General features: G+C 38.5%; 1 protein-coding gene across 1 annotated transcript in view; it reads left to right on the top strand.

Annotated features, from left to right (window-relative positions):
• The window catches only part of ABCA13 (ATP binding cassette subfamily A member 13), a 570776-nt gene that overhangs the window by 395719 nt on the left and 151138 nt on the right, over window positions 1–23919 (top strand). Inside the window, 2 exon segments of the mRNA XM_049894281.1 lie at window positions 13984–14073; window positions 18804–18873. Of these exon segments, the coding sequence (XP_049750238.1) occupies window positions 13984–14073; window positions 18804–18873 (160 nt within the window).

Below are 23919 nucleotides of genomic sequence, written 5' to 3'. Positions count from 1 at the left end.
TGGGCTCTCTTTCCTGATCTCCACATTACCTTAATATGTGGGTTGGCCTACAAGGTAGATGGTCTTCAATCAGCTCTACTGGTGGTAACTCCCACAGAGTCTAAGACCTCACCTGGAACCAGATGTTTATGAGCATCAGAAGCTGCTTGGCTCAAGAGAAGTAGAGAGAGATTGGAGTTGAGTGTGGAAGGGAAGAATAGGAGTGTAGGCTAGTCTCTTCCCAGAAGCCCCAGTATCTCTCAAAGTTAGTTTAAGGCCAAATACATCAGTATCACCTGGAGGCACTTGTTAAACATGAAGGCCCTTTAGGGTGGTGCTTAGGAATACACATTTCTTCAAACAATTTCCCTGGGTATTGATTTGAAGAGAGGAGCAGAGCCCCTAATTAGGAACTGCTTCAACAATCACCACTAAGTGCTTATTTTCTATTTCTAGAGGCCTGGTGGCATACTGGCTAAGTGCTACAGCTGCTAACCAAAGGGTCGGCAGTTCGAATCTGCCAGGCCTCCTTGGAAACTCTATGGGGCAGCTCTACTCTGTCCTATAGAGTTGCTATGAGTTGGAATCAACTCGACCGCACCGAGTTAGAGGCTGGTGAGGACAGGCTTCAAATGCTGCTAACGTTGAAATCTACTTTAAACTATAGCCAAGAGTTTGAAGGCAACCAAAGACAGTTTAGGAATAAACATTTGAATTTTATGGCAACTGTAACACTTTAAAACCAGTTTTTTTTTTAAATCAGTGACCTCTATACCTGGGGAAAAAAGTAGTAAAACGTAAACCATAACTTTTAAATTTGTTCTTAATGATTATTCTTTGTGAATTTTATGGATCAATAATTTTTCAGAAAAATATTTTAAAGTTTCATATTTGTTCTTGGACTAGTGAGTCATAGGAGAGCAATCCAGAGTATATCCCAAGATGCCACATATAATGTTTTCCTTTTATGTAGGCAACATTTCAGTGGAAAACATGTCCCTTTCCTTGTAAAAGCATTTTCTCATTTGTTAGAAAGTTTAAGGATGTTTATACAAAGGTCACAGTGCCACCTTATGAGAATCAACTTTGCTGTGAATTTCAGTATGTTTCATCACCGTGTATTTCTGGCCATAGCTGTAGAGAATTATATTAGGTCAGTTGTAAACCACCTGAATATTTAAAAAATCTTTATTATATTATATGCAGTAGGGGAAAGATGATGTTTTCCTTTAAACAATTATTTCTTTCTGGCTTTGGGTGTTACTGCTGTGTTTCTCTTCTAAATTTACACACATTACACATTTATACACATTAACCAGTTGCCCTCTAGTCGACTCTGACTCTGCAGAAATACAAAACAAATTTGGTGTAATAAACTTTACTTTCTTTTCCACTAACTTTTGTTCCTCTTTGAATGGCAAGAGCTCAGGGAACACCAGATTTAGGGAAGTGGAATAAATGGACAGAAGTGAAAGATTAGGTCTATTATTCAGGGCATTAGTAATACCATATTTTGTCCCACATATTTTTTTTTAGGACCAAATGAGTTCCAACCACTGTCCCAGCTGTGGTGTCCTTTCGCTCAAGGACTGTTTTGTTCCAGTAATGAGACTGAGAAGAAACTCACAGGTGGAACCAGTGCAGGTGGACATCAGGGCTGCTGGGCAGAGAAAGGAGGCGGTGAAGCAGGGGAGATCTCACAGGGCATTAGAGCTGGGACTTAAAGGCTGGAAGTGCCTGGGAAGCATCTATACCCACTCCACACCCCCCTCCAGAAAAAACACTGCCATGGAGTCGTTTCAACTCACAGTGACCCCATTGGGTTTCCAAGGCTGTAAATCTCCGTGGACGCAGACTGTCCCATCTTTCTCCTGCAGAGAAGCTAGTGCCACCAGGGAAGCATCTGTAGGGATGACATTTCAGAAAGGTCAGCACCTCAGAAAGTGGTTCTGCTCTGCTGAGTGTGGTGTTCTGGAAGAAAATGTTGGGCTACAAGGCTGAAGATACCAGCAGAGGTTATTTAGAGATGTATTTAAATACTTTTTCAAGGTAAGTAGGTAGCAAGGGAGTCTCTTGGTGGTGCAAAAGGTTAACACGCTTGGTTGCTAACCGAAAGACTGGCAGTTCAAATCCACCTAGAGGCACCTTGGAAGAAAGACTTGGCTAACTACTTTCAAAAACTCAGCCATTGAAAACCCTATAGAGCACAGTTCTACTCTGACACACGTGGGGTCAAGGTGAGTCCGTGTTAACTTGAAGGCAGCTAGTTTTAGGTAACAAGGAGCTCTTGATAAATTTTGAGAAGAGAAAATATCAGATTGGTATGTTAGAAAGCTCACTGAGAGAAGTAGGAAATTAGGAATTGATTTGTAAAGTCTCTATATTTAGGGCCACACTGCAGAGATATGGAGCTCATTCTTCTCATTCTGGTCTTACTTTTGAACATTCAGGATATGAGGGCGCAGTAAATGTAACCAGTTCAGATTACCCTATATTTAAATATTGATGTTAATTGAGAAAAGTATTTAAGAGTCAGGTTTTCACTGTTTATGGGCAAAGAAATCAATTAGAAAAATTACCAGTTGAAGATTACATTGGGATTGCTTACATTTCTTAGAAGACAATTTTTTTTCTTAATTTTTATTGTGCTTTAAGTGAAAGTTTACAAATCAAGTCAGTCTTTCATATAAAAATTTATATACACCTTGCTATATACTCTTATTTAATGAGACAGCACACTCCTTCCCTCCACTCTCTATTTTTGTGTCCATTCAGCCTGCTTCTGACCCCCTCTGTCCTCTCATCCTCCCTCCAGACAGGAGCTGCCCACATAGTCTCATGTGTCTACTTGATCCAAGAAGCTCACTCCTCGCCAGTATCATTTTCTATCCCATAGTTCAGTTCAATCCCTGTCTGAAAAGTTGGCTTCATGAATGGTTTCTGTCCTGGGCTAACAGAAGGCCTAGGGACCATGACCTCCAGGGTCCCTCTAGTCTTAGTCAGACCATTAAGTCTGCTCTTTTTACAAGAATTTGAGGTCTGCATCCCATTGCTCTCCTGCTCCCTCAGGGGTTCTTTGTTATGTTCCTTGTCTGGGCAGTCATCGGTTGTAGCTGGGCACCATCTAGTTCTTCTGGACTTGGGCTGATGTAGTCTCTGGTTTATGTGGCCCTTTCTGTCTCTTGGGCTTATAATTACCTTGTTTTTTTGTGTTCTTCATTCTCCTTTATTCCAGGTGGGTTGAGACCTATTGATGCATCTTAGACGGCCGCTTGCTAGCATTTAAGACCCCAGAAGCCACTCTCCAAAGTGGGATGCAGAATGTTTTCTTAATAGATTTTATTATGCCAATTGACTTAGATGACCCTGAAACTATAGTCCCCCAAACCCTGCCCCTACTACTCTGACCTTTGAAGCATTTAGTTTATTGAGGAAACTGCTTTTGGTTTAGTCCAGTTGTGCTGACCTCTTCTGTATTGTGTGTTGTCTTTCCATTCACCTAAAATAGTTCTTATCTACTATCTAATTAGTGAAAGCCCCTCTCCTTTCTCCCTCCCCCCTCTCATAACCATCAAAGAATATTTTCTTCTCTGTTTAAACTATTTCTCAAGTTCTTATAGCAGTGGTCTCATACAATATTTGTCCTTTTGAAACCAAGTAATTTCACTCAGCATAATGCCTTCCAGATTCCTCCATGTTATGAAATGTTTCACGGATTCATCATTGTTATTTATGAATGCATAGCATTCCATTGTGTGAATATACCATAATTTATTTATCCATTCATCTGTTGATAGGCACTTTGGTTGCTTCTATCTTTTTGCCATTGTAAACAGTGCTTCAGTGGACATGGGTGTGCATATATCTGTTCCTGTCATGGACCTTACTTCTCTAGAATATGTTCCAAGAAGTGGGATTGCTGGATTATATTGTAGTTCTATTACTAACTTTTTAAAGAAGTGCCAAATCGATTTCCAAAGTGATTGTACCATTTTACATTCCCACCAGCAGTGTATAAGTGTTCCAGTCTTTCCACAACCTCTCCAACATTTATTATTCTGTTTTTTGGATTAAGGCCAGCCTTGTTGGTGTGAGATGGAATCTCATTGTAGTTTTGATTTGCACTTCTCTAATGGCTAATGATCCTGAGTATTTTCTCATGTATCTGTTAGCTACCTGATGTCTTCTTTAGTGAAGTGCCTTTTCATATCCTTTGCCCATTTTAATTGGGTATTTGTCTTTTTGTAGTTGAGTTTTTGCACTATTACATAGATTTTGGAAATCAGATGCTGATTGGAAATATCATAGCTAAAAACTTTTTCCCAGTCTGTAGGTAATCTTTTTACTCTTTTGGTGAAGTATTTGGATGAGCATAGGTGTTTGATTTTTAGGAGCTCTCAATTATCTGGTTTCTCTTCTGTGTTGTTAGTAATGTTTTGTATACTGTTTATGCCATGTATTAGGGTTCCTAGCATTGTCCCTATTTTTTCCTCCACGATCTTTATCATTTTAGGTTTTATATTTAGGTCTTCGATCCATTTTGAGTTAGTTTTTGTACATGGTATGAACTATGGGTCTTGTTTCATTTTTTTGCAGATGGATATCCAGTTATGCCAACACCTTTTGTTAGACTGTCTTTTCCCCATTTAACTGACTTGGGCCTTTGTCAAATATCAGCTGCTCATTTGTGGATGGATTTATGTCTGGATTCTCCATTCTGTCCCGTTGTTCTAAGTGTCTGTTGTTGTACCAGTACCAGGCTGTTTTGACTATCGTGGTGGTATAGTAGTTTCAAAAATCAGGTAGAGTGACGCCTCCCACTTTGTTCTTCTTTTTTAGTAATGTTTTACTTATCTGGGGCCTCTTTCCTTTCCATATGAAGTTGGTGATTTGTTTCTCCATCTCATTAAAAAATGTTGTTAAAATTGGATCAGAATTGCATTTTATCTATAGATCTGTTTTGGTAGAATAGACATTTTTACAATGTTAAGTCTTCCTATCCATGAGCAAAATATGTTTTTCCATTTATGTAGATCTCTTTTGGTTTTGCAGTACTGTCTTGTAGTTTTCTTTGTATAAGTCTTTTACATCTCTGGTAAGATTTATTCCTAAATATTTTATCTTCTTGGGGGTTCCTGTAAATGGTATCGATTTAGTGTTTTCCTCCTCAATGTTCTTTTTGTTGGTGTAGAGGAATCCAACTGATTTTTTTATGTTTATCTTGTTTCCTGATACTCTGCTGAACTCTTCTATTAGTTTCAGTAGTTTTCTTGAGGATTCTTTAGGGTTTTCTGTGTATAAGATCATGTCATCTGCAAATAGATATGCTTTTACTTCTTCCTTGCAAATCTGGATGCCTTTTTTTTCTTAATCCAGCTTAATTGCTCTGGCTAGGACCTCCAGCATAATGTTGAATAAGAGTGGCAATAAAGGGCATCCTTTTCTGGTTCCCATTCTCAAGGGGAATGCTTTCAGACTCTCTCCATTTAGGATGATGTTGGCTGTTGGCTTTGTATAAATGCCCTTTATTATGTTGAGTTTTCTGTCTCTTCCTACTTTGCTGAGAGTTTTTATCATGAATGGGTGTTCAGCTTCATCAAATGCCTTTTCTGAATCAATTGATAAGATCATGTGGTTCTTGTCTTTTGTTTTATTTATATGATGGATTACATTATTTGTTTTTCTAACGTTGAACCACCCCCGCATACCTGGTATGAATCCCATTTGGTCATAGTGAATTATTTTTTTGATATGTTGTTGAATTCTATTGGCTAGAATTTTATTGAGGATTTTTGCATCTAAGTTCATGAGGGATATAGGTCTATAATTTTCTTTTTTCCTGGTGTCTTTTTGGTATCAGGGTTATGCCAGTTTCATAGAATGAGTTTGGGAGTATTCTGTCCTTGTTTATGCTCTGAAATACCTATAGTAGTGGTGGTGTTAACTCTTCTCTGAATGTTTGGTAGAAATCTGCAATGAAACTGTCCGGGCCAGGGTTTATTTTTGTTGGGAGTTTTTTGATTACCTTTTTAACCTTTTGTTATGGGTCTATTTAGTTGTTCTACCTCTGTTTGTGTTAGTTTAAGTAGGTAGTGTTTTTCTAGAAATCCATCCATTTCTTCTAGTATTTCAAATTTGTTAGAGTACAATTTTTCGTAGTAATCTGATATGATTTTTTTAATTTCAGTTGTGTGTGCTGCCATATTGCCCATCTCATTTCTTATTTACGTTATTTGCTTCCTCTCCAGTTTTTCTTTTGTTAGTTTGGGCAATGGTTTATCAATTTTGTTAATTTTTTTAAAGAAGCAACTTTTGGTCTCGTTAACTCTTTCTATTGTTTTTCTGTTCTCTATTTCATTTAATTCTGCTCTAGTATTTATTATTTGCTTTCTTCTCATGCCTGAACATTTCTTTTGTTCCTATTAGTTCAAGTTGTAGGGCTAATTCTTTGATTTTGGCCCTTTCTTATTTTTGTATGTGTGCATTTATTGCTATAAATTGACCTCTGAGGACTGCTTTAGCTCTGTCCCAGAGGTTCTGATAGGAAGTGTTTTCATTCTCATTGGAGTCTATGAATTTCTTTATTCCATCTTTCATGTCTTCTATACTCCTGTCTTTTTTGAGCAGGGTATTGTTCGGTTTCCAAGTGTTTGATTTCTTTTCCCTGCTTTTCCTGTTATTGATTTCCACTTTTATATCCTTGTAGTCAGAGAAGATGCTTTGTAATATTTCAGTGCTTTGGATTCTGCTAAGGCTTGCTTTATGACCTAAATTACGGCGTATTCTAGAGAATGTTCCATGTGCACTAGAAAAGAAAGTATACTTGGCTGCTGTTGAGTGGATTGTTCTGTATATGTCTATGAAGTCAAGTTGGTTGATTGTGACATTTCGATCTTCTGTGTCTTTATTGAGCTTCTTTCTGGGTGTCCTGTCCTGTACCTAAAAGTGGTGTATTAAAGTCTTCTACTACAATTGTGGAGCTATCTCGCTTTTCAATGCTGTTAGAGTTTGTTTTATGCACCTTGCAACACTGTCATTGGGTGCATAAATATTTAATATGGTTATAACCCCCTGGTATGTTGTCCCTTTAATCGTTATATAGTGTCCTTTTCATCCTTTGTGGTGGATTTAACTTTAAAGTCTATTTTGTCAGAGATTAATTTTGCCACTCCTGCTCTTTTTTGATTGCTGTTTGTTTGATATATTTTTTCCATTTTTCGAGTTTTAGTTTGTGTCTCTAAGTCTAAGGTGTTTCTCTTGTAGGCAGCATATAGCCAGATTGTGTTTTTTAATCCATTCTGCCGTTCTCTGTCTTTTTATTGGTGCATTTAGTCCATTTGCATTCAGCGTAATTATGGATAGGTATGAGTTTAGTGCTGTCATTTTTATGTCTTTTTTTGTGTGTTGTTAACAGTTTCTTTTTCCCACTTAATTTTTTTTTTTGTGCTGAGTAGTTTTTATATTTTCTTTTCATTTTATTAGTTGTTGTTCATTTTTTTCCTGCTGAGTCTCTATTTTTTTTCTTGTATTTTAGTTTGATGAGTAGGCTTGTTGGTCTCCTTTGTGGTTACCTTAATATTTACCCCGATTTTCCTAGGCTTAAACATAACTTTTATTTCTTTATTTCGCCTTCTCTGTTTCTCAATATGAAAGATCTATTACTACATTTCATAGTCCCTCTTTACTGTTTTAAAGTTGTCTTCTTTTACATAATGGCATCACTCTTTCCCTGTTTTGAGCATTTTTTTAATCTTGATTTATTTTTGTGATTTCCCTATCTGGGTTGACATCTGATTGTTCTATCCAGTATTTTAGTCTTGGATTGATATCTGGTATTATTAATTTTCTTACCAGAGAACTCCCTTTGGTATTTTTTGTAGTTTGGGTTTGGTTTTTACAAATTCCCTACACTTCTATTTATCTGGAAATGTCCTAATTTCACCTTCAGATTTGAGAGACAGTTATGCTGGATATATGGTTCTTGGCTGGCAGTTTTTTTCCTTCAATGCTTTATATAAGTCATCCCATTGCCTTCTTGCCTTCGTGTTTTCTGCCAAGTAGTCCGAGTTTATTCTTGTTGACTCTCCTTTGTAGGTGACTTTTCGTTTATCTGAAGCTACTCTTAAAATTCTCTCTTTTGGCTTTGGTTTTGGCAAGTTTGAGTATAATACGTCTTGGTGAGTTTCTTTTAATATGTACCTTATGTGGGGTTCGATGAGCATCTTGTAATGATATGTTCTCATCTTTCACGTTATCAGGGGAGTTTTTTGCCAATAAATCTTCAACAAATCTCTCTGTATTTTCTGTTATCCCTCACTGCTCCAGTACTCCAGTCACTTGAAGGTTATTTCTCTTGATACAGTCCCACGTGATTCTTAGGGTTTCTTCTTTTTTTAAAATTCTTTTGTCTGATTTTTCTTCAAATATATTGGTGCCAAATTCTTTATCTTCAGTTTCACAAATTTTGCCTTCCACTTGCTCAATTCTGCTCCTCTGACTTTGTATTGAGTTGTCTAATTATGTAATTTTATTGTTAATCTTCTGAATTTCTGATTGCTCTCTCAATATGAATTCTCTCAGCTTACTAAATTTTTCATTATGTTCTTGAATAACCTTTTTAATTTGTTTAGCTGCTTTCCTGTGTGCTTCTTGGCTTGTTCTGCATATTGCCTGGTCTCCTTCCTGATCTCATTCCTGTTGTATGAAGAATTGTGTATATTAATCTTTTGTATTCTGCATCTGGTAATTTCAGGAATGCACCTTCAATCCAGAAGATTCCTTGATTCTTTGTTTTGAGAGCTTGTTGAAGCAATCACGGTCTGCTTCTTTATGTGATTTGATGTTTGCTTACTATATCCTAGCTTCTTGCTTTGTTTTGTTTTGATCTGCCCAAATAGTTTCCTTGAGTGAGCTAGCTTGATTATTTATTTTCACATTTGAAGCTCTAATGTCCTGTCACCAGATGGCTAGAGCCATTATTGGGTATTAAGCCTAAGAGTCCATTTACTTTTCTTGCATAGATTCAGCTGAGGTGTCCAGGTAGTCATCAAGTGTGTGGTACAGTCTCTGTCCTACAGTTTTAGAGGGGCAGGAGTGATTGGTATAGGTACCTGTATCTGGCTGCCACAGGGGGTCATGCCCTGAACAAGGCAGGGGGCTGACAACCATTCCCTGTATGTCTGTGAGGAAAGTGCGTCCCTGTCCTCTAGAGCACACAGGTGGGTGAGTTCTGTGGATACACTATGGGTGCCCAATACTTTTGGTTGTAAGGACTGGGAGGTACCAGTTATCCTTGGACCCCTGTCACAGGTGGCTGGATGACCTCAGTGGAGCCACCAGTCCTTAGGCCCCTGATGTGGGTAGGTGAAGACCCTTTTTAATAGGCAACATGGTGTCAAACATCAAATACGCACCTCTCTACTGCACAGCTATAGCAGTTGCAGTCTGCCAAGAAGGGCCTAGTCTCCTGAAATAGGCCAGCACAGATCCATGCAGGAGGGAAAGGTACGCAAAGTCCATGGACCATTTATGCCTGGACAGGAGCCGCTTCTGTCCTGAGTTCCCCAGGTTAGTGGAGCTGGCAGATTATCTTTTCCCTCGATTGTGAATTTATTCCTTCTCCAAGGCTGAGAGAATGGCTCAGGATGCTCAGGATATCTCAGGCCAGGGAAATCTACAGCCACTGAAGCTGGCTTGGGGGCTGGAGGTGTGGTAAGAACATGCAAGTACTTAGATTTTGCTGAAAGTGCCATTCTCTGGTTCCAGAGGTGTGAGTAGGCTGTGTGGCCAGCAGTTTCTCCCTGAGGAAACTGTGGCCAAACTCTACCACCAGCCCACTGCTGTCACTCCCAGGAATGGTGCCTGAGGGCTTCTAGCAATTCAGGCCTGGCAACTCCTCTCCACTTCTGAACTGTCTCTCCCTCCCCCAGCTGCTCAGCCCATTTTCTAACTTTGCCTTTGATGTTCAGGACACCTAGCTTGTCATAAATATAATCATTTCACTTGTTTTTTTTTTGCTCTTTGCTGTAAGAGGGTTCACTGGAAGAGCCTGACTACTCCATCATCTTGCCCCACCTCTGAGAAGATAATGTTTTGAGTTCTTTAAAAGAAACCATTTACATACATTTGTTAATTTATGTACTACTTCTTTCCAAGACAATTTGAGATCACCATTTATATCCAAGTTGCAGTGTAATGGATTGCTTTCGTTTGGGTTTTTTTCATGGTCTTGTAACTTCCACCCAAGTGATTGAGTGAGATGTTTCTAGTTAGGTCATTGTGGCCCAATAAAGAAATTGGTCAGTTTTACCACCCTGATAGGCTTAACCTGAGCCATCCCAGAGTCAGGAAAGACAGCATCTCACCAATACCAAGGAAGAACAGCCAGGCGTGGAGCACACCTGTTGGACCCGGGATCCCTGCACAGAGAAGCTCCTAGAACCAAGAGATAGAGGGAGAGAGAAAGCTGTAATATCAAAGACAGTGAGAATTGATGGCACAAAAATGGTGGCAGGAGAGACTGGCAGGAGATGGTGTTGTGGGCTTCCTAGTCCATGGAGTGAGAAAGCTGAGTGCCTTCAGGCAGGAGGTTTGCTGGCAGAGTAGGGTGCCTCTGGGTACTTTGTAGAGCTAGATTTGCTGACCCACTGAGCTAGAGCTGAGTGAATTCCAGCTGAGACTTACTGGTGGAGTGGGGTACCTTGGAGTACTTATTGGCAGAGCTTAAAGAGCTTTGTAACACTTGTCCGAGCAAAGCAGAGGCCAAGGGCCAGAGAGAGGCCTGCCTGCCAGCACTGCTGAGAAATGGCTGTCCTGAAGGAAGGACTATATCCTGAGCATTCCTGAACCTAAACTGTAGCCTGTTACTTCTCTAATAAACCCCATAATCGTGAGTATTGCCTGTGAGTTCTGTGTGGCCATTGCAATGAGTTAGCAAACCCAGTAGAGAAGTAGACAGTGCTGTGGGAAGGACAGTTGTTGTCAGAATTGGTAAAGATGGCAGAGAGAGTAGGCTTTTCTGACCTCTGCCTCATAGGAATCAGCCTTATGCTGTTGATCTTGATTCTGCTTCCTCTTTGTGAAGATAGAGGAGATCAGACTCTGCTGCCAAGTCATTTGTACACAAGTAATCAATAATGCTGATTACACATCACTCTTCTTTATTTTGGGTATAGGTTCTCCCAAAGATGTCTACTAGAAAGTACTTTGTAAATGATACAGTGTAAGTTGTAGAAAGTAGTAAATCTATGTTCTTTAGTAAATACTATCATTCAGAATTTGAATTAATTGGAATGAGCCCCTTTTCCAATCAAGCCAATTTAGAAAAGCTTAAAACATCTTTTCCCCCTATAGTTTCTCAAATCACAATTCTTGCAATTCATGTATAGATTTATGTAGAGTTTGTTTCACTACTTCTCCCAAACCTAGATGGATAGAGTGTCTAACCTCTGATGATATCTTCAAATAACAAAATTCAGCATCTATGACCTTCCTTCTCAATAATGCTGAGCTATTAATTGACTTCTTAGACTTTTGCCAGTAAAATAAATACTATCATTCAATGTGTACTTAAAGCTCACGTAGGATTCCGTACCGAGGATTTCATCCTAAGAAGATGAAGTTTAATATAGGTCACATAAAGAAGCAACAATATATAAATATAAGAAGCTGTCTTATTGCAGGGTGATGTAATAGAAAAAAAAATATTCAAACCAATCCAGATCCCCAACATTAAGAAAATATTTTTTCATAGATTGTAACATATTAACACGGTATCATGCAGCATTCAAAACTCATTTTTTAAAAAAAATATAACTATGAGTGAAGATGGTTATGACAGTGTATTAAGTGAAATGAGCAAATAATATTTACACTGAAAATGCAAATATATGAAGTATACATATCATGGTGACAAAATGTGTCTTTAAGAAATTTCTTAATACTATTGCTGGTTTGACTTTACCATAAAAATTGAAAAATTAGCTTTATCTCACTTAATAGGAATCATTTGCGTGAATCAGCTTAGTAAGAGCATACGGCGAGATTGGAAGTGGAAGTATACTGTTATGGATTGAATTGTGTCCCCGCTAAATGTATGTCAACTTGGCTACACTATGATTGCCAGTATTGTGTGATCATCCACCATTTTGTGATCTGATGTGACTATCCTATGTGTTGTAAATCCTGACCTCTATGACATCGAGGCAGAATTAGAGACCATTATATTAAAGAAGTGAGACTCAACGTACCAGATTAGGTTGTATCTTGAGGCAATCTCTTTTGAGAGAGAAAAGAAAAAATTGAGCAGAGAGGAGAAGGACAGGAAAGAAAAGCCAGGAACAGAGTGTGTCCTTTGGACCTGGGGTCCCTGGGCCAAGAAGCTTCTAGGCCAGAGGAAGATTGATGACAAGGACCTTCCCCCAGAGCCAACAGAGAGAGGAAGACTTCTCCTGGAGCTGATACCCTGAATTTGGACTTTTAGCCACCTAACCTGTGAAAGAATAAACTTCTTTTTGTTAGAGCCATCCACTTGTGATATTTCTGTTATAGTAGCACTAGATAACTGAGACAGACTTGGTACCTGGAGAATAGGGTGCTGCTCTAACAGACACATAAAATGTGGAAGCACTTTTGAATGTGGCATCAGGATTGAAGGAAGACTAATTAACAACTCTAGATACGCAGATAACACAACCTTGCTTGCTGAAAGTGAAGAGGACTTGAACCACTTACTGATGAAGGTCAAAGAGTACAACCTTAATATGGATTACACTTCAACATAAAGAAAACAAAAATCCTCACAACTGGACCGATAAGCAACATTGTGATAAGCAGAGAAAAGATTGAAGTTGTTAAGGATTTCGTTTTACTTGGATCCACAATCAATGCCCATGGAAGCAGCGGTCAGGGAATCAAGCAACATGATGCATTGAGCACATTTGCTGCAGAAGACTTCTTTAAAATGTTGAAAAACAGAGATGTCACTTAAGGACTACGGTGCGCCTGACCCAAGGCATGGTGTTTTTGATTGCCTCATATTATGTGAAAGCTGGACAGTAAGGAAGAACAAAGATGAATTATGGTGTTGGTGAAGAATTTTAAATATACCAGAAGAATGAACAAACCTGTCCTGGAAGAAGTACAGCCAGAATACTCCTTAGAAACAAGTATGGTGAAACTTTGTCTCATGTACTTTGGACATGTTAACAGGAGGGACCAGTCCTTGGAGAAGGACATCGTGTTTGGTAAAGTAGAGCACCAGGGAACAAGAGGAACACCCTCAAGGTGGATTGACACAGTAGCTACAACAATGGGCTCAAGCATAACAGTGATTGTGAGGATGGTGCAGGGCTGAGGAGTGTTTCCTTCCGTTGTACATAGGGTTGCTATTAATTGGTACTGACTCGACAGCACCTAACAACAACAGCAAAGGGTGGAATGTTATGGACTCAATTGTGTCCCCCCAAAATATGTGTCAACTTGGCTAGGCTATGATTTCCAGTATTGCATGGTTGTCCACAATTTTGTCATTGAATGTGATTGTTCTATGTGTTGTAAATCCTAACCTGTATGATGTTAATGAGGCAGAATTAGAGATGGTTATGTTAATGAGGAGGGACTCTATCTACAGGATTAGGCTATATCTTGAGTCAATCTCATTTGAGAGACAAAAGAGAATTGAACAGAGAAGAGAGAGACCTCTAGCCACCAAGAAAGGAGTGCTGGGAGTGAAGCATATCTTTTGCACCCAGGGTCCTTGCACTGAGAAGCTCCTAGACCACAGGAAGATTGGTGACAAGGACCTTCTCCCAGAACTGACAGAGAAGGCCTTCCCCTGGAGCTGACACTCTGAACTTCTAGCTTCCTAGACTGTGAGAGAATAAATTTCTCTTTGTTAAAGCCATCCACTTATGGTATTTCTGTTACAGCAGCACTAGATAACAGTATATATACTAACATATACTAACAACCTCCTCTTTAACTCCTTTGTCTTTCCATGCTCAGCAGCAAGAATGATGACCTGGCCCTGGCCCCCATGCTTTTGAGGAATTTCGGAGATCAGGATCTGCTCTGTGCCAAGTTAAACCCAGACCGGTAAGTATGCAGTGCCCTATGCAAAAGCACAGACATTGAACACATAACATGTAGACTGGGGAGGACTATTTCCCTCCATGACTGGTTATTCTATGACACAAATGTACACAACATGACATGGACTTTAATCTAATACACAGGTGATTACTGAATGGGGCTAATAGGTGTTGCCATATAAGATGACCTAAAATAAGCTACATAATTGTCCCTTCCCTTTCTTCATAAACTCACACTTTGTAATGTTGCAAAGAAGTGATTAATAATTAATATTGTTTAAGTTTCTTAATAGAAGACAAAACTAAAAAGAATAAAGTAGCAATTAAGTACCAATTATGTAGTGACTTGTTTACTTTTAGGGAAAACTTGTTCATATGAAAAGATTATAATTTTATAATAATAATTTTTTTTTTGACTGAAGGAACTGAAAAGGTGAATACCATCCATTTGGGGTGAATGACTGAATATTATTTTTCTACGATTTGAAAGTATGATAATATAGGGATAACTTTTTCATGAAACTTTTATAAAACATGCCTTTCTTCATAAATAGTTCTTACTGTCTGTTTTTGCTTGACTGTTATTTACTGAGGGTCCAGTATAAATAAAGTGCTGTGGTGGGAAGCAGAATTCCTAAAGAAAATGTCCCTGGTCTCAGGGAATTTACAATGTCAGGTAAAGCAAGCGATACAAGTGACCAAAAACCATAATGATGTTTTCAGTGCTAAAGGTGTGTATTTTAAAGTAATGCATATAAAAACCAGATAGTAATGCAATATTGGCAATATGTTTTCTAATTTGTATGGTACATTTTGCCCAGTTGTCATGTTGGTAATTATGTAGAGACAGTGTAAGTACTAATGGTCTCAGTAAGGAAGAATTAACAGAAAATTATGTCGTTTCACTTTAGTCTTCTGTTGCAAAACAACAACTGAAAAAAAAAAATTGATTTAACCAAGTACAGGCTCTCCTAGTGACGTTTTTATTTTCCTCTCTTCTAATGAAACATACAAAATTTAAAATACACTTCCATCTCAGAAATTGAAGTGTAACCCAGGGCCCCTAGTGGTCCAGCCTGGGCTCAGAGTTGCATGAAAGAAAGAAGAGCTGGCAGAAAGAGATATTTCTTTTATCTCATTTCTCCAGAAGAGCAAGAAGTAGAATAAACGTGTAAAAGACAGCAGAACATATTAAAAATTCTCTTTAGATAACTATTTTACTTTCTACTACTTTTACAAGTGCAGCAATGGCTTCTGGTTTCTCTCTGTTCCCCATTGTTCCTTCTCTTCAGTCCAGTCTGCAGGCAGCCTTCCTTGTTTGTCACCTCTGCCCTTTCTTCTGCCTTCCTGGATCTGTGTTTTTTTTCATCTTCCTCCCTCTTTTCTTTGTGAAATCCAGGGAGTCTATCCTTAACTCCTTCCCATTTTGTACCTATTTCTACCCTTTTTTCCTGGTCAGCATAGCAAAAGGCCTGCGGGAATGGGGTGCTGCATACAAGGAGGTTGTGAATACTTACATTTGGAACAATTTCTGTCCATGTAACACAAACAGGGTTTAATTTACTAAGGTCCCAAATTAAAGCAAAAGTTCTACCTATAACGAGTACATTTCCCTCTGTAAGTGTAAAACATTATTGATTCAATAATATCTAAATTTTCTCTTCCTGGTGGACTTTGGAGCCCTGATGGTGCAGCAGTGCTTAAGACCTACATAGGGCTTCTAACCAAAAAGTCAGCCGTTCGAATCCACCGGCTGTTCCTTGGAAACCCTGTGGGGAAGTTGTACTCTTTCCCGTAGGGTCACTATGAGTAGGAACCGACTCTACGGCATTGAGCTTGGCTTAGGCTTGGTGGACTTTAGCAATTGCTTGATTATTAATTACAGGAAACATTTTTCAAATAATAGATTTGATTTTGCTTATAGGTTGTTTTTAGGTTGAGATAGTCAACTCTAAGCATCACACACAAGGATTCTATGTTGAACTTCTGACTTTTATCTCATTTTCATACAGAAGGCAACAAAGAGCTCCAAAAAAATCTATTGTAGTATAAATCTGACTGAAAATATAAGCTTTCTCATAACAGTAGATGGTATGAAATTTAAATTTTAAAATGTGCTAAAGTTGCCAAGTTTTAGAAGCAGACTGGTAGATTTAAATGTTATTTAGCTTCATTTTAGAAGGTGACAACTCCACTGACAATTTTCCTTGTTATTTCTGAAGCACATGGCCACTCCACCATCCCATTCTTGTTAATGTTTTAATACAGAGCAAAGTGATAGTTGTTGTTAGGTGCTGTCAAGGGTTTCCAAGGAGCGGCTGGTGGACTTGAACTGCCGGCCTTTTGGTTAGCAGCCGAGCTCTTAACCACTGTACCACCAGGGCTCCATATATTTCTATTTAAGTTAGAAAGGCACGTGGAGAAAAGTTGAAAGTTCATTTTCATAATTTCAAGAGAATCACTATCATGATTAGGTGGCAGAAATGTGATGATGGATATTCTCAGTGATCTCATGTTTCTAGTTCTTGGGAAACATTGGAAAACTCACCAGCCTTATGGACTCTCATGATGTGGGAGCCTGGCATGTCTGGTGACAGGTTCCCTCTGAGGGGACTGAAAAGATGAGAGTTGAGGCCAAGGGTCAAAAGTGTGGAGAATGTCTTACATCTGGTATCACATTAAAGTGGTTTAGAAGACAGGTTCTGGAACCAGGCTATCGCACTCCAAATCTCAGCTCTGCCCCCTACAGCCTATGTGACTTATCCTTTCTCTGTTTCTGTTTACAACAATGTGCCCCCAGTTCTATAGAAAGAGTACTGGTCTACTGCAAACAACAGGGTAGCCCCTGTGGAGAGCTCTTGTTCTCTCTAGGAAAGTCTGTGTGTCTTGGAACACTACTCCCAAGAGAATAGCTCCTAGTAGCATCTCTCTCTCTCTCTCCTCCAGACTTGAAATGCACATTAGACTATTAAAAATCCCAGGCAACCTTTCACTGAAGAAACCTGTTTAATCCAGTCTTTCCAAACCCAAAGAACCAAGTGACCTCTTTTAAGGCATATTTTTTCTGAAACTATAGAGTCCCACTGAAGACTTTTAGGGAAATCAAAGGCATATATGTTTAGGTTCCTAAAATCTGAAGGCATGTTCTAAGTAGAAACATCTGAGTTGCTAACATGTCATCTTTTCTTTCTGTCCCTTTTATGAATACTCATAGTAAATATTTTGTTTGAACACAAAAACTGCTGGAGGCTGGGAGATCTTCAAAAATGTAAAAAATCTGTTAAATACCATCACTCTGATGCTCAAACATTTTTACTTATAAAAGGAAGCTAGGGTGAGAATAATGAAGAATTCGGAAGACGAAAAATAATTTTTAAGGTTATCCATTAAGTTATAAGCACTTGCTAAAAGTCGTCTAAGGCACGTATCTGAAGAAAAAAGGGTCTGCTGATTTTAAGAAGCATAAGCAGAGTCATTTATTTAAAAATAATTATCAGGTACGGTCATCTGCTTAAAATATATAACTCTCTTAGGTTTTATTTACATGTTAACTTCTAAGTCCCAAATTGGAGTCCCCATAAGCTAATTAGCCTAGAAAGTATTACTGGGGAAGCTTTAGATTATTTTTTGATATTTCAAAAAATTAGTTAGGAATTGTACTTTGCTAGTCTGGTTAATAGAAATGGCAAATTTTTCTTTGGACTGTTCTTTTTTCAACTGGGTGTTGTAACTGGTGATCTAGCTCGGCTGCTAACCAAGAAGTTGGCAGTTCAAACCCACCCAGCAGCTCTGTGGGAAAAATGCCTGACAGTTGGCTTCCATAAATATTATAGCCAAGAAAATCTTGGGTAGTTCAGCTCTGTCACATGAGCTCACTATGAGTTGGAATCAACTCGATAGCACCAAACAACTACATCTCATATTGAAGTAACACTGTGAAGGGCAAAGAGAGGGCTTGGAGGTCGTGGCTGACCCATTTTTACACAGTGTGATCTCAGGCGACTACTTCACTTTTCAGAAACTCTATTTATTCCTCTGCAATGGGACTATTTGGGGATTTTGATAAAAATATCTGAGTGCTTATAATTCAGGAAATGCCAGTTTCTTTCCTTTTTTCCCAATTTTGGAGTAACTGAGAATAATTATCATTATTAAAGCAACTTTAGATTTGCAAAAAAAATCAAAGCATGGGCCCAAGAGGGGGAAAAAAAAATATACAGGGACTTTGGAGTAAAAGTGGGTTTGGAAATATTACTACAAATTGTTTCCAAACAGTTTTGTTGCTCAGCCTTTCTTTAAGATGGAAATTTATTGTGTGCTTTTTTTTTTAATGGGGATTACTGTGTCATGTCATGAAAAGGAATTAGCAGCTCATTGTGATTATTTGTTGCTTCTTGGGGTTGAAGATACCTGGCTTTGAGACTTGGAGCCTCAGGGTTCACAATAAACCCCACAGTCCCCCAGTGAACGGCACAGGGAACCTCAGTCTATATGCAGCACAGCGAACTGAGTGAACAACATTTAATATAATGGAAATACTGTCATTGTAATAAAACATTGTCAGATTAACAGCTCAAGCTGTGAAAACAAATGTTAGAGTGCTGCCTCTGAGGCAGTCGGAGATGGTTGTCTTGTGAATTGTGTTCTAGTGAGATGGGCTTCTCTTTTATGTGGAAACACGACAGCTTTGTAATCTGAGAAATCACTCTGGTTTTTTCCTTTTTTTTTTGTTAGGACGAATTCTTCATGCTGGCACACGGATCCCTTTTCTTCCCCAGAACTCCAGGATGCGTGTGGCTGCCGAGTAGGTCTTTTGTACTGTTTTTGCCCTTCTTAAGGTCAATCAACATCAAGCAAGAAAAAGAAGTTTATTCCATCTATAAAATGTTCATTTTTTTGTTAATTAAATGATTCCCCAAGATTTTTGGTTTACTTGATGAGCTGTTTTGGGGGAAAGTTTTCATCACATGAAATGAACATTTATTCCATACAGATGTTATATAGACTCCACAGGGTCTCTCTGATTCATTACCTACACAAGGGGTCGCTGTGCGTTGAAATCGACTCCACAGCACCTAACAACAGCAACACTGTTTGTTATCATTACCATCACCAGTGGTATTTATTAGGGAAAGGAATCTTCTTCAATTAATAATGAGGGAGCTAGAATTGCCCTGGGGGTGGGAGGGGGGTGGATTTTCTGAAATTTCAAGGCAGGGTGATCTTGAGTTTACAGTCAGATTTTTATATGAGTTCCTAGAGCTAGGTATTAAGACCACTTGGCCCTTTAATTATGGTCGATTATACGAAAACATGTAGATGTAGGTATTTGTGTCGGGGTCCCTAAGACCACTTTCTGGCTCGACGATTCCTTAGAAGTCCTCATAAGACTGAGAAAACTGTTATACTCACAGTTATGGTTTATTACAACCATAATGGATTTAGACTGAATCAGCAAAAGGAAAAGGCATATAGATGAAGTCCACGAGTGACTAGAGGCAAGCTTCCAGCTGTCTGCTTCCATCCAGTAGAGTCACAGGGGGATAAGCTTACTTCTCCCAGCAATGATGTGTGAGAACACATGCAAAATGTCGCCACCTGAGCCTTGGTGCCCAACGGTTTTATTGGGGGTCAGTCAGTGGCATGCAGCGCCTGAGTGACTGATTTTAGCTACTTAGAATCCAAAGTGATACAGCATAGCTCAGGGCATCTAACATGCAAAAATTGGCATTCACTGTAAGTCACATTGTTAGCATAACCTCTCTTGTGAAACTGGTACAGCATAGCCCAAAGCCTCAGGCATGCAAAAAGACTCTTATTAGGCAGGATATTCCAAATGCTCAGAAGCTATTTCCCTGAAATGAATCAAAAGCCAGTCGTCTGGTAAACAGGCCTTTCTTTGGCCTGTACAGGGCTTGAGCAACCTGGGCTCTTGAGGTAACCCTTTAGTCCACAGTATTCCACTATTTAAGTGAAGGCACAGCCATCTACTTTGTGAAGGAGAATGAACTGAAATGTATTTGGAAAACTCATTGCTATTCATCTCTCAAAAGCTAATTAACAAAAGACATGGCCTAGTAGCCACAATCAACAAGAAAATACAACATTCCTGATTTACAGAAAAAAGGAAAACAAATAAGCAAACATGTTAATTTAATCCACTGATTATTTGTAAATTAAATGGCCACATGAAGAATGTGTTTTCACCCTTTCATGTATCTGTTCTTAAACACAATCTGTTAAACTCTTCAGAGCATTTCTATTTAGTGGACCATAGGATAGCACTAAGTAGAAGCTTCCTAAGGTTTATTGGAATTAGATTGGGTGCCAATAATAAATTGATGAAGAAATATTGGAATTTTTGATTTTTATGTTTCTAAGTGTGTATGCCAGAAAAAAAAAAATATTCACATGAAAAAATTCCATGGTCAAATATGTTTTATAACAAAGCTGTATAAAGTAGTATTAGGTGGGGCCCGTTGCTACAATGCTTCTAAGATGCTATAATATGATAATGTATACTTGAGTTGATAGGTGGTGAAAAATATGAGCATTTTCGGCAAATCATTTGACTAAAGAAGACTTTTTGTGTGTGGCACCTGTATTGTCCAGGAAACATTTTGTGGAATACTAGTACACGCATTAGGAGTCAAAGGATATCAGGAAAGAGAATTGAGGGGGAACTGATAAAAGTCCCAAGGAATGGGTATTGCTAATCAGGGCTGGCTTGAAGGAGACACATACAAGGGTGCGTGGAAGGATGGCCAATACCAAAACCAGTTTATTGGTCTTTAGTAATTTCATTGAACCCCAGTTAACTCTGTTTTTTACCAAAAGTGAAATATTTCTTTCACCTTAAATGTATATTTGCTATTCAGATCCTGAATGTGCCAGGATATGCCTATTTCCTTGTATATTTATCAATTACACTGTTTTTCTCACCAAGCCTACAAAAAAGTTAGTTCTACTTCTGAGGGAGAAGACATTATTTTTAATATATACCATTAGAGAAGACTTCAAGAGGACCTGGAATTGAACTGTCTCTGAAGGACAAACAGGATTTTTTAGGGTTTAAACTCTTGTGGATAATAGCAACAATATGACCAAAAACTTAAAATGAGGCACAAGTGTGACCTTATACAGAATTGTTCAAGGGTGTATTTATTTCCAAATGAAAGCAAACTGCCTGGACTAAAATATATATATAACTTTATTCTTTTACAGTTCTGGGGTCCAGAAGTCTGGAATCAGTGTTACTGGACCAAAATCAAGGTGTTCCCTCTAGGAAGTAACATTTAGAAGTTCTAGGGATTATGATTTGATGCCTATAGGGACCATTATTCATCCTGCTATAGTCTATCATTTGACCCCTAAAGATACACATCCATCCCACACACAACTGCATTCAATCCATGCATCTCTAAAAGTCCCAACATATTAGGATATCAAATCAAAAACCAAAATCTCATCTATCAGCCCAAAAGCCCCAAACCTCCTCATCTAAATAAGCTAAATCACATATGGATGAGATGCTGCATATGAGCCACCCTGAGGCGAAATTCCTCTCCATCTGGGAACTTGTGAAACTAGAAATCTGCTTCAAAAATACAATGATGGGATAGGCATAGTATAACAGCTATGAAAACACCAAAAAACCAAACTCATTGCTGTCGAGTCAATTCTGACTCATAATGACTTTGTAGGACAGCGTAGAACTGCCACATAGGGTTTCCAAGGCTGTAATCTTTATGGAAGCAAACTGCCACTTTCCCCTGGAGCATCTGGTGTGCTCAAACTGCTGACCTTTTGATTAGCAGCCAAGCACTTAACCACTGCACCACCAGGGCTCCTTATAATAGATATATACATTCCTGTTCCAAAAGAGAGAAAATGGAAGAAAAGTGTCCTTGGTTTCAATCAATTTTAAAACCCATCAAAGCAAATTTAATTAAGCTTCAAGACCTGGAAGTAATTCTCTGTGGCCTGAAGCTCTGCCCTGTAAGCCTATGGCTTAGGCCTCTGCCTCTGCTCCCACACTCTAGCCGCTGCACCTGCAGCTCTGCCCTTCAGGTAATCCTTCCTTTTTCTTTAAGAATAGCACATGTTTGCAGCTGAGTAGTTTTATCATGCTGTTTCCTGCCTGCAGAATTTTGGGAGTCTAACAACAGTTTTATCTTGTTTCTTCCTGTCTCTGTTCCTTTCAGTCCCAGCTGGCAGTATTTTGGCTGATAAAACATTCTCAAAAATTTTGTGGCTCTCCTGTGTGTGTCATGGGAATTCACACCATTAGACAACAGGCACCTTAACATATCTTTTCTGGATAATACCATCTCTATTCCTGGCTTCAGATGAGATAGTTGAGGGAATTCATGAGTTACAAAACTAATCTCTTTGGCACTAGCAAAAATTATTTAGCTACACTCTTGGCCTTCTTTCCAGAACACATTTTCTTAAGTGAATCTCCTGGTATTAGTGTTTTCCTTACAATCTGCATAGGCTGAGAATTTTCTGTATCATTGACCTGGTACTTTTGTGCTTAAATGTTTTACCCTCAAAAGTTCTTTCCTGCCTCGTTTTACTGTAAGCATCAAGAAGAAACTAGGCCACACCTTCAATATTTTCTTGGAAATCTTCTCAGCTAAATATACAAATTCATCATTTACTAGCTGTCTCCACACAACTGTAGTATGCAATTTAGCTAGGTTTGCTGCTACTATAGAACAGGGATCATCTTTCTTCTCATTTCCAGTAGCATGTTCCTCATTTCTTCCTACCCCTCCCTAGAAGTCCCTTTTAGCATTCACATTTCTATCAGTGCTCTATTCATGATGATATATGGATTCTCTAAGATGAGATAGGCTTTCTTTACCATGTTTCTCACTTCCTTCTGAGCCCTCAATAGACCTTTAACATTCATATCTCTACCAAGAGCCTTTTCTATCATGCTATCAAAATTCTTCCAGCCTCTACCTATTATCCTATTCCAAAGCCACATCTACAATTTTAGGTATTTGTTATAGCATCCCACTTCTGGTACCAAACTCTGCATTTGTTTCCTGGGGCTGCTGTAACAGATTACCACAAACTATGTGGCTTAAAAAAAATAGAAATTTTTTCTCTTGCAGTTCTGGAGCCATAAATACAAAATCAATACCAAGGAGTCAGCATGACCACACTTCCTCCAAAGACTCTCTTTCTTGCATCTTCCTCTTCTGTCTTCCTGTCTAATCTCCCTTTGCCTCTGTTTTATAAGGGTACCTTTAGGGCCCAACATTACAATCTAGGATAATCTTCCCATCTCAAGATCCTTAACTTAATTATCTGCGAATTCTTTGCTATATAAAGTAAAATTTACAGATTCAGCAGATTAGGATATGATTGCTTTAGGGGTCATTATTCAGCCTACCATAGAAGGTATGTTTAGAGAGAATGAAATAGATGAGGTTAGAAGTGACTGAGGGCAATTTGTAGTGGACTTGAATTCTTTATAAGAGTTTGAATTTTTCAGCAAAGACATCATCTAATGAAAACAATATTTTTAAAAGATGTGTTTTGATGCAGTAATAAGGTAAATTGGAGAAAACCTAGAGGTATGCAAAATATAACAGTTGTTATATTAATCTGTGGGTGAGATAATTAATTTTGGCTGAATTATAATTGACAACTATTATTATTCCTTTTAGCATCTTCCCCAAGCCTTTCCATCAAGAACCTAAAAGTAATACCTTAAATTTATATACTTCTTACTTTGCCATAATTCTTTAATACGTATCTGAGCCTAACAACAAGCCCTTGAGTTAAATAAGGCTATTTTTATTTCCATTTACAAGTGAGAAAACAAGCTCTGAAA

This window comes from Elephas maximus, chromosome 8, assembly GCF_024166365.1.
Source record: "Elephas maximus indicus isolate mEleMax1 chromosome 8, mEleMax1 primary haplotype, whole genome shotgun sequence".
Lineage (NCBI taxonomy): Eukaryota > Metazoa > Chordata > Mammalia > Proboscidea > Elephantidae > Elephas > Elephas maximus.
Note: the sequence above shows the minus strand (reverse complement) of the source record. Positions and strands in the feature narration are given on the sequence as shown.